General features: G+C 32.5%; 1 protein-coding gene across 1 annotated transcript in view; it reads right to left on the bottom strand.

Annotated features, from left to right (window-relative positions):
- Positions 1-1,288: 1,288 nt before the first annotated feature.
- The window catches only part of LOC108366131 (putative transporter SVOPL), a 56,073-nt gene continuing 45,754 nt past the window's right edge, over positions 1,289-11,607 (bottom strand). The window contains exons 5-9 of the mRNA XM_017620440.1: positions 9,035-9,392; positions 8,630-8,956; positions 8,370-8,499; positions 2,017-2,173; positions 1,289-1,949 (exon numbers count right to left, since the gene is read on the bottom strand). Of these exons, the coding sequence (XP_017475929.1) occupies positions 1,754-1,949; positions 2,017-2,173; positions 8,370-8,499; positions 8,630-8,956; positions 9,035-9,392 (1,168 nt within the window). The 3' untranslated portion in view covers positions 1,289-1,753. The remainder of the gene's footprint in view (positions 1,950-2,016; positions 2,174-8,369; positions 8,500-8,629; positions 8,957-9,034; positions 9,393-11,607) is intronic.

Below are 11,607 nucleotides of genomic sequence, written 5' to 3'. Positions count from 1 at the left end.
CTCTAGCATTCTAAGGAATCTGGACAAACATGCCGATGACTAATTTTCAACTATAACTTGACTGTACCTACTAAAAATAGGAAAGAAAATCATGAAATTAGGTAAAATTGTTATTCTATATAACTGCTTAAGAGCTTACAACTTCCAATTAGTTGCAGCTTTTTCGACAGATATCCCATTGAAAATTCTGTCGAAAAGCTGCAAATAACTTTAGATTCTTCTTTATTTTGACTATAACTACGGGCCTTTGTTTCCCAAATCCATGACTAAGAATGGGAAAATACTGACTACATGTTAGAAAGTTTGTTAAGGGGCCGAGTTTCTCTTCCACATATGTACTGTGTGAAAATGTCCGCTCGTTTCGGTGGATATATTGCCCAAAATAGCCCAGAAATCATTCCCGCACTCAACAAGAGCGTAATAGAGAGCGAAAATTTGAACGTATTGGGTCGTAAGTGTCTTCCATTTCCTGCCCGAAACAGCCCGGATTTTTTCTACGGGTAAAAATGGATAAAGTGTCAAAGTGCATATTAGCTGTTTTGTGTTTACATGTTGCCTGCATTTACTTGGTGCTTTTGAGGAATAGTGAGTGTATTTTCAATCTTTATATTCTTAAAATCAAATTTGTGAAACAAAAATTCAATTTCCAAGAGTTTGCGTTTAAGTGACAAAAACCAAAACAACGCGAATCAATTGTTTCTCAAATTTTGGGCACGAAATATGGTTTTTTGCGTTCCCGTACTTCTGGATTATGTTCCATTTTTGAGAGCAAACTTTTCGCTTATTCTCTAATTACCGGATCCGCTCCGGATTGTTAGGGAAAGAACCTAATAATGATTTCCATAAGAAGTGTATTAATAATTTGATGATGGGCGCAGTGTTTCGCACAGGATAACATCAAGGCGCGTTATACAAATCGGTGGAGAAGCTCGGCCAAACACTAACACATTGCATAAAATTGTTATTATTAAATCGGTTTCTTCCGCAAAGGTTTTGCAAACAGATCGATAGATTTTTCATTGAAAATGTTTGAAAAATACTTACTGCCGGTTTCACAAAAGCAATTTAAGTGAACAATTATTTTTTAAATTGATTTCGAGAAACTGGCTCAACGAAAAACAAGTACTTTAGCTAAGTTGAATGAAAAAACTATAACTAGTAGATGTAGCGGCAAAAATATTAATCTGGTCATACTATAATAACGTACCTGCATACTTATGTGTGAATTTACTTGTGTATTTGAACATAATCAGCTTTATCATGAGTTTCATTTTACCTGAGCTGGTTCACTTTTCACTTTTCGTTTCCATGTATTTACTATGGGCGGAATAAAAATTTTCGGGTGAATTTTTATTCGGCCGAATCTCAAGACAAGGCCGAATGGCTTTGCAGGTTTATGAATTTTAATGTTTTTGTTGAAAATGTTCACGACCGATTCTGAAATACTTTTGGTTCAGAAATAAAAATTTAATAATAATCAAAGCCTTTTTTCTTAAATTGCAGATATTTAACGTAGAAATTCTGCATATATTTATGATATTTGAGCAGGTATAACAATTTTTAGCTTCAGATTATGAGTTTAAGTTTTTTCTAAAAGTAACACTTAATAAAAAACAAATGTCATTTAAAACCACTTCAACAATTTACAAAATTACAAACGTACTTAATCGTATAACAGACATTCATATGTACTTCTAAACAGTTTATTTATAATAAAGCTACTTTTGTACATGGACCGACACTTTTGTCACAATCATGATTCACTTTTCCCCGCTTCATCGGGGCTCTTTCGGGGCAGGAGAAGCGCCAGGACAGCGCAAATATACATCGCTCCACAAACGATATAGAAGTTCCATTCACAGTGATGAGTCATCAGGGCGCCAGCCACATTGGCACCTACAACACTACCCAATCGGCCCACCATAAGTGATATACACACAGCCATTGCTCTAGAAAAATAAAAAAAATCAATATAAGCAACATTGAAAGCGATGACTTCTCCAGATTCCAGCTTACCGAAGATGTGTCGGATACAAATCGACTGTAGCAGCACTGAGCACATTAATGGCCACGCCTACTAAGAAAAATAGCACATAAAGGTAAGCAGCAATAGATGGATCAGCTATAAAAATGGATGTTAAGCCACAGGATGTGAAGAATATTGAAGTGATGACTAGAAAAAATAGTTTTGATTACAATTTATAAAATTATATGTACCCCTGTGGTCAGCTGATTAAATTTAGTGACATTTTGACGAGTTTTTGCTATCTTTCCTTTGTTTATTTAATGTTTTTTTTTTTTGTAAAAGTCTAGGACGTTATATAATCAGCACGATATATGTAAATCCACATTTCAAACCTTGTACGAAAATTATAAGAATTTAACAAAATTTACCAAATACACCCTAAAGTTTCGATGTTTTTATTTAGAATTTTTATTAAAATTTCTGGTATGCAGTTTTATAGTTTTGAAAATTATCATTGAAAATTATTAGTGATACAGGCGACCATTTTGCATTTTGTCGTCAAAGTCGAAAAAGTGGGATTTTCAATCAACTACACAGTTTTATTTGATTATTTATTTCATTTATTTTTAAAATCAATAAGAAAGATATATCATTACAGTAAATTTTGAGCCTAAGATAGTGAAGCGCAAATTATATATTATTGTAAAGAGCACATAAATACCTTTTTAACTGTAGGCCATTTATGTCGATTCTTTACGTCTAATTTTTAAAAAATAACTGCAAAAAGTATAAAAAAAATGTTTTTTGAAAAAAATCTCGAAAACGCTTCTTTGAAAAATTGGTATTGTTTTCGTGTCAACGTTTGCCTATAAAATAATCAGGGCTATCACGGAATCCATCGTAGAGAATCTACGAATTCAAATGCCCGCTACGAATACGAAAAATTGCTATCAGTGAATCCGAGTGAACTCGAAAATATCGTTGCCAGTTTCGAATGCTGATTAGAAATCAGTTAGTGCAAAGGACAAAACAGACATTTATACATGTCATTTTGCTCACGCTGCCCCATTAGGCGCAATGGCCGAGTGTGCAAAGTACTAGACTGCCAATTGAGAGAACCGAGTTCAAGTCCAAATCGTGGGGCAGTGGAGATTTTTTTATTTTTTTATTTAATTTTTGTTTACTTTTTAATAAATATTTTGTTTTTATTTTATTTTTCTTAGATTTTATTATTTTAAATAAATTTTATTTTTAATAAATTTTTATGATATTAAAATAATTAGGTTTATTTCCTAATAAATTGTTGCTAAACTATTATTTCCTCGATTCATACAAAATATTATATAAAAATATATGCGTATCTGCGCTTAAAAATAGTATGGAGCTGTAGGCGAAAAACTTTATGTGTGCTTATGAATAGTTGTCGATAAAATCAAAATTAAACGTTAAGCGTAGATGTATATGCGTGTAAAAAAAACACGGCTAATTATTTATTAAATAGCGTCTAGCAGATGAATGCGTGTATGTACATATGTATGTATGTATGGCATTGGTATTTTACGTTTACGTTTACACAAATATATGGAATTATATCAAACCTTAACAAATTTGGAGTATAATAAATATTTAATATTAAAAATAATGCAGCTTTCTTCCACTATTTCTAAGATTGAGTGATTTTAAATTTTGTTCCGACAGCATAATCTCGTCGTAGAGTATCTGTACGAATCTTCATTACGAACGGATTCAATGAAGGCTCTCTACGAATTTCGAATTTACGTTCGTAGCCATTCGGATTCTGTGATAGCACTTTCGTAGATTTCACGAAAATCGAAGCTACGATGGATTCTGTGATAGCCCTGGATATATTGAAGATGATCACTTTTCGTGTAAGCTATTGTAATTTATTTATTTATTCATTTATTTATATATTTAGTCTACTGAACAGTTAATTTCTTACAGACTAAGGACAGATGCTTAATTAAAGATTCTAAAGAGATTACGTCTAAAATTAGCAAAGGAAGTATTAAAATCTATGAGAGAAGAATAAGTGTTACAAAACCGGATACATCTTGTTATCGGTTCATTAATGCCATAATTTACAACATGCGTTGATCGAGTATTTCTTAAATTACGTGCAGGAATGTGAGCCTTAAAAAAGTTTACCTACTCCCACAGTTAATTCTATCATTTTTTAGATTATAAACAAGGAACAGGGAAGCACATGTTCTTCTGTCTTGTAGCGATTGTAGTCCAAGAAGCTTGCGTCTACTTATGTAGGGCGGATAGTTCGCAAACCCGAATATTTTAGAAAGAGCAAGCTTTGTAAACACTTTTTGTACTCTTTCAACTTTCTTTGTACTGACTGACTAGAGAGCAGTACTCTAAATGTCTTCTAACTAGAGAAGTATACAGACTTTTTAGAGTTAGAGGGTCTCTAAAATCCGAGGGTCTATAAGATCGAAATGCTTGACAAAGGTAAGCTTACTGTCAAATATGACTCCAAGATATTTTATTTCTGTAGTACGGGTTATAGTTAAACTACTTAATAGTAGTAATAGATTAAGAGTTCAGAATTATATATACTGTTTTGGTATTTTTATACTGTGAAGGTATATAAATATTTGCAAAATTGTCCTGCATTTTCAATACATATTTATGGTCACCGAAATTATAATATGCACAAAGATACAAGTTAAAATATTATTAAAATTTTACTATGAAGTTTTTTTTTGATTTAAAACATTAAATATGCATATATATTTAAAATAATAATCCATTTGTATGTATTGCTACGATTTTTTATTTTTTACTACGCAATACAAGATGCTAGAAAATCGCGTTGATTTTTTTAAATTTTTGTTTGCTGACGGTGCTACACATTTTCTTCCAAACAAAATAAATTTTCAAGCATAATTTATAAGGAGGAAAATGCACAACATCAATTAGAAAAGTTATTCAAAATCAACGCGTTTTCTATCGTCTTCAAATTTAGACTTATTCCACTGAAATTTATTGGACTATAAAACTGCATACCTAAAGTTTTTCTAAAAACCGAATAAAAAGTTTTAAATTTTTGCGTGTAATTGGTAAGGTTTGTTGAATCTTTAACATTTTTATACAAAATTTAAAATGTGTATTTATATTGTGCTGGTTATATAATGTGCTATACTTTTATAACAAAATAGTAAACATTAACTAAACAAATGAAAAATAGCCGAAACTGGTCAAAATGTGACTTGACTTAACCAACCAACCACAGGTGTATGTTTGTATGTACTTTAGAGCTTAATTTTTAGGCCTTGTTTGCATTTGTTAATGCCTGTGTTGCCATGTGGTAATTTTGTCACAGAAATGCTGCTTATATTTTCGATTCTGACTCGTGAAATGTAATGGTGTTTGTTAAATTTTGGTTATATTAGCATTGCATTTTTTTTAATTCTTACGTTCGGCCTTTAAACTTTTATAGTTATTTCCATGATACAAAAAATAAGGTAGTTTCAATAAACAACTTTTGACGGATAATAAAATTTTTTGAAGTTTCGTAAATTGTGAGTATTATCAACGGCCTTGCCACTTTGATAATATTAAAACAATAAATCGGAGGATTTTCTTTCCCATATTTATACCAATGTAATAACATTTCAAATCCAAAACTATTATCAGTGCTTGGTACTTTTTTTACTTACGTGGTTCGCACCTTTTTTTATTCAAAAAATTTAAAATGTAAACTGTTAAATGAGACTTCATGGCAATTGTTGTTTTCATTTTGTAATAAAAACCACGCGCGCATTATTCTGTTCTTTTTTTGTTATCTTACTTGGAATGCAATCTTGCGATTTAAAAATCGAATTCTAAAGAATGTTCTTCCCAAATAAAACCTTTTTATATTTCCGTTCAAATTTGCTTTTGAATTTCTTATAAGATTTTGCAAAAAATTAGGTTTTGTGATTAGCGCTCATCATTAAATTTCACAAATTTTTAATTTATGCAAAACACCTGAAGTCGGCTTTAACAGACCGCCCTTCGATAAACAACTAACAGATCGTCGTTTAAAGTACAAAACCGCGTATCAACAGAATGCACAACTGCGTATGTGAGGTTGCGTAAATTATTTTGTAGAGAGTAAAAACACTTTTTTTTACAAAGAAATCGCATTGCAGGACAAATGGATAAGGCTTGAGCCAAGAGCTTGTGTGAGCAAATCTAATTTTTGGCAAACAATGTCAGTTACGCGGTTTTGCAGAACGACGATACGCTTTAGTACTTTAAGCGACGATATGTAAGTATACCAGTGATCGGGCTTCTACCACATTGTGGTAGATCTGCCACTTTTTTGAGCATCTACCACATCTACCACACAAGGTCTGAAATCTACCACATATTCGCGTTTTTGAGATCGTAGATTTATTTTTGCTCGACATAATTTTCTTAATTTTAAGAAAAAAAAATTTCCAACACTAAACACTATATGGTAACAAAAATGATATAATAAAAGATTCCGCATTCCCGGCGGCGATGAAATTTCTCAAGCAAAAGTGAACAAAGCCGAACGGGAGGATACAATAAACTGTAAAATAGTAAATTTTCTCAATAATACATTCTTCGACAGGAAACGTGATTTTATTGTGGTAAATTTCAAAATATTTTATTTATAAAAAGAATTAATGGCGAAAATGTTAAAAACGGCGTTTAGCAAATTTCAGGGGTGGGCTTTAGAATTCAGCCGCACCTTTTGTTTTAAGAAAACCAGGTGGAATTAACAAATGAAACTTGGACAGGATGTTAAGGGAGGTATCCTCTAAAGCATTATAACTAAAAAATATAAACAATATAATTGTCTATAAGTTATTTGTTGTTAAAATTCCTTAAGTCGTTCCACTTGATTTCCTTATCAAAGAGTGCACTTGTCACATACTTTCATATATATAAATGCACATAACACTACCTAATAGTTAACACACTTTTATTTTATTTTATATTGTATATAAATCACTTTAATCCAACTTTTATTAACTTGTAATTACATTACATTGCACCCATATTTACAATAACACATGGTTGCAAACTGACACATAAGGTGTGCCATACCGTGCAGACCAATACAATAGAAAGAATTCTACGTAGTGAGGGTTATAATCCCTAAGTGCGGCCGCAGGCCGCCTACGCAGAAAGGTGTTCTCTGCAAAAGTTGTTCAGCCCCTCTTCTTCGGCAACACAGAAAGGAGAATTCTACTAAGTGAAAATTCCGAATTAAAAATCTGCTTTTATTATTCAAAATGCTAGTCTGGAAGCATCAAGTTTGATGTTATTTTGCTATCTTATTCATCGTTTATACGTAAACTTTACCAACAAATTATATAAAAACTATAGGGTTGCTAGAAAAAACGGGGGTATTTTTGAAATCAGGGAGTCCTATTTTACCTCCCTCATCCACACTTATTCTAGAATTTGCCGTCCGCATACTAAAATTTTCCCAATTTCAGTGCTTCTAAAGTTTCTGATCCGTTGTTTACTTTTACTTGAGAACTGCCGAAATCGGCAAATCCCAAGTAGCGGTTTCTAGAACGTGCCACATTTGTTCGCTACATCGTGATGTGATAAAAAGAAAAGCTGGCAGCACTCCGCAAGGTTGCAGAAATCTCTCAAAATATATTCGAAAAATATCTTGATATAGAAGAAATTGCTTTACACTGTTAAGGAAAAAAATTGCCAAAACTCAACGCAAAATTTATTTATTTATTTATTTATTTTCTTAGTGTCTTATTTAAAAGTTTGCAATTTAGGTGAAACCTTGCAGTTTTTTTTTTTAAATTTTGTACAAAGTTTGATCCAAAACCTGAGATCTACCACATTGTTTTGAAATCTACCACATTTTTTTCCAGATTCTACCACACCGAATTTTTTTTTAAGTCCGATCACTGAACCCCATTTTCGAAATCATGTAGCCGGTATAATTTTCTAATTCATCATATTCCACATCTTTGAATGTACTGATAAAATCTTCTGCTTAAAAAAAAATATTTCTTCTAGTGATCAGGTAGCATGAATTTGATAAAACTTCATAATTTTATTAAAAGTCAAATGGTTAACAACAACAACGAATGTCATTAAATGAAACTACCTTCTTTTTTGTATCATGGTTATTTCTGTGACACTATTTTCCTTACTTCTATTCTTTACTTGACATTCTTAAATGAACTAAGAATTTCAAACATGGACGATTTTATTTGAATTAATAAAAAGAGAAATGGCTTTAAGCGCGCAACCTTTTCCTATACTTAAACAAAGTCATGTAACTTTTCTGTTGTTTTAGACCATAGCCCATCGTATGGCACCACAGGCTTTTGTGTCTAAAAATTAAAATCATAGGCCTTAGGTACATAAATATGTTCAGACTTACAAAGAATTAATATTTTTCCCACACGATTTATTATAAAACCAATAAATGCAAATGAGCTGGCATAAAGTATTTCCATAACAAGCGAGTAATAATAGGTAGTGTTCTCCAATTTGTCAATACATTCGATGGTCTGGAAGTGCAAAGAATATGGATTTAATAGCAATCAATTTCGAAATTATTTACGTATGTATGTATATATCTGCATGTATGTAGGTTTGTAGTTAAGCATGTATCTGATTTCAGAAAGAAATTTCACTCACTCCATCCATCTTATAAATGCTTTCTTGTTGTTCATAAACAATTTGACAGATTTGTTTGTGTTCACCAGGATGCTCATTAATAAATGCCGCCACGCTGTTAATAATATGTGGAAACCACATATAGAGTCCATTAGTCACTACATACAACCAAAATTGCATATTGCAAACGATCATTGTAATACGCAAATATTTCCGCTGAAATAATGGTGCAGTTTGATTCCACATTGTTTGCAAAAATAGTAGGGCGAAATTTGAATTCGATTCAAATTTATTGTTAAATTGTAATGTAGTAATCGTGGTGTCATCATCTGGCAGAATATGTGTAATCTGCGATATGTGTAAATAAAAAAAAATAAATTTTGTTTAAAAAATTTTTAATTCAGTTTAGCAGTAGCGTTTTCTTACAACGAGTGGTTCTTTGCCACTGTTCCAGCGATGCATTTTCTGGAGCACCTCAATTGCTTTGTTCTCATCACCAACAGCGAGTAAAAATTTAGGACTCTCGGGCAAAGCAAATAAGGACAAACCACACAGTAATCCTGGTATGCCACAGACGATCAAAAACAAACGCCAAGGCTTATAGTCGATGCCAAGAAAAGTTAGCGGTAAAACCCAATCTTGGTTTATGACTAAAAAGGCGATAATCGGCAAAATCATTGCTCCGATAGCGAATATGACTGAAGATCCCATAATTGCTCGTGAACGCGTCTTATCTGAGTGAAACTCTCCGAGATAGGCATAAATTGTTGCAGAGCCTGCTAGACTGTAAGAAAGTAAGGTAATGCTTAATGTATTCTTAAAACATTTCCATTTGTACGTAACACAAAATTTAAATTTTGAAATAATGCTGTATATTATTAAAGGTGCGATACTTTGAAAATTTGGGTCCGAGGTTTTGAAAGTTTTGTACACGCCATTTTTGAAGCATTAGCGGCTAAAAGACTACACAGCAGAAAGTTTATTACAATATTGCTAAAAAAATAATAATGGTAAATCTGAAAAAAGTTAAAAAAGGTCACTTCGAAAAGTAGACGAGTAATGTGATATTGGATGATCTTGAAATATCGTAATACTATACTTATCACCAAAACAGCAATGAAGTTAAAAAAGAACAGTTAAAAATATAAAATTATCGAAATGGCAAATATAAAAACTAAGAAAAAGTACAGCATGCCTTCAAAAGGTAAGTAAATTTAATTTTTATTCATAAAACTAGCTATAATGCTATTTAAAAATTAATATCTGAAGCATGCCCCATTAGCCGCCGATGCACAGTGGTTCAAAACTGGAATTTACTGTTCACAATTCACTGAAGCCTACATTTTTCACTCAATTTGATGTTTGAGTTTTTGTTGTTTGTATTAAATTTTTTAATGCAAGGTGCAGAAAAAGTAGCAATTTTGAAGAAACTCGATTCTCCTGTTCCAGTTGATAAATGTTACGTAATAAAAACGAGTTGAAAACAATTATAGGGTTCCCCGAAACGAAAAAAAAATTAAAAAAAAAAATTGAAATATTAAAAAATTCACCAAATTAAAAAAAAAAAATTCAGTTACTAGAAAAACGTTGGGTATGGAGTTGTATAGATCATTAAATTTGGCTAAAAGGCATAAGTGCCGTTTTTCCGTATGTGTTGTGTACATGTTTATTTCTAAACATATGCGTTCCTTTTCTTTTGTACGTGTTTATTGTTATATCTGTACTGTAATGTTTTCGGACGGTACTAGCTCTTACTGCCAATATAGGAGTAAATATTACCTATGACAACCTAAATATAAAGACAAAGAGGAAGGAAAATTTAAATACCTAGCCTAATAACAATGGTGGTGGTGAATATGTAAATGAAGAAAATAATTCAGATATAGATCAGGATAAAGGAAAAGATAAAGATGAAGACGAAGATGAAGATGAAGATGAAGATGAAGATGAAGATGAAGATGAAGATGAAGATGAAAATGAAGATTGAGATTGAGATGAATACACACATAAACATAAAAAACTATAAAGACAAAGATACAGAGGAAGAAGGTGATAGGGATACAAAAGGAGATACAACTGAAGAATGTGTGATGTTATGTTATGGTGTGTTATGTTGTTTAATATTATGTTATTGTACGTTATGTTATGCTATGAAATATTATGTTATGCTAAGTACTAAGTTGAACTCCCCTCCACTTAATCTTTAATTAGGCGCATGGGGTCGAGGCCATTTCAAGTTGAAAAAAAATGCCTTGAAGTGCTTTGAGCGTGCTCGCGCTCTGTCTAGCTTCCTAACTCCACGCAGGGTACGTAAATACGTCACTCCCAGAACATCGGCGTGTACGCATGTGTCGCTTCTCTTTTAAGTCCTGACCCCATGCGACCACTTACGTAACTTTTTTTGGCGTAGGTAAGTTGTTATTTTTTTATCTAAGTTTGAAGTTAAATTTATGCTTTTCTTTCTTAAAGTTAACTACAGTGAGGAGCTTTAATATTTATGACAATATACATTTCGTTTTGTTTATTTAGTTAGGTTAGAACATCGTCGTGTAAACATGTGTCGCTACTCGCTTGAGTGCTGACCCCATGCGACCACTAACATAACATTTTTTGGCGGAGGTTAGCTTTTAATTTTTTCTTTAAGTTTGAAGTCGGAATTATATTTTTATTTTTTTAAGTTAACGATAATAGAGTACTTCAATATTTTTGTTAATACACACTTCTTCTTCTTCTTATTTGGCGCTGTAACCGCCTAAGCGATTTTGGCCGAGTCCAAAACAGCACGCCAGTCATTTCTCTTCTGTGCTAACTGACGCCAATTGAAAATGCCAAGTGAAGCCAAGTCCTTCTCCACCTGGTCTTTCCAACGCAGAGGAGGCCTTCCTCTTCCTCTGTTACCAGCATCGCGGCCCGCGTTGAATATTTTCAGAGCAGGAGCGTTTCTGTCCATCCGAACGACATGGCCAAGCCAGCGGAGCCGCTGAATTTTAATTCGCTGC

The sequence above is a fragment of the Rhagoletis zephyria genome, unplaced genomic scaffold (genome assembly GCF_001687245.7).
Source record: "Rhagoletis zephyria isolate East Lansing unplaced genomic scaffold, Rhagoletis_zephyria_1.1 Rzeph_scaffold_02161, whole genome shotgun sequence".
Classification (NCBI taxonomy): Eukaryota; Metazoa; Arthropoda; class Insecta; order Diptera; family Tephritidae; genus Rhagoletis; species Rhagoletis zephyria.
This window is presented reverse-complemented; position numbering and strand designations above follow the sequence as displayed.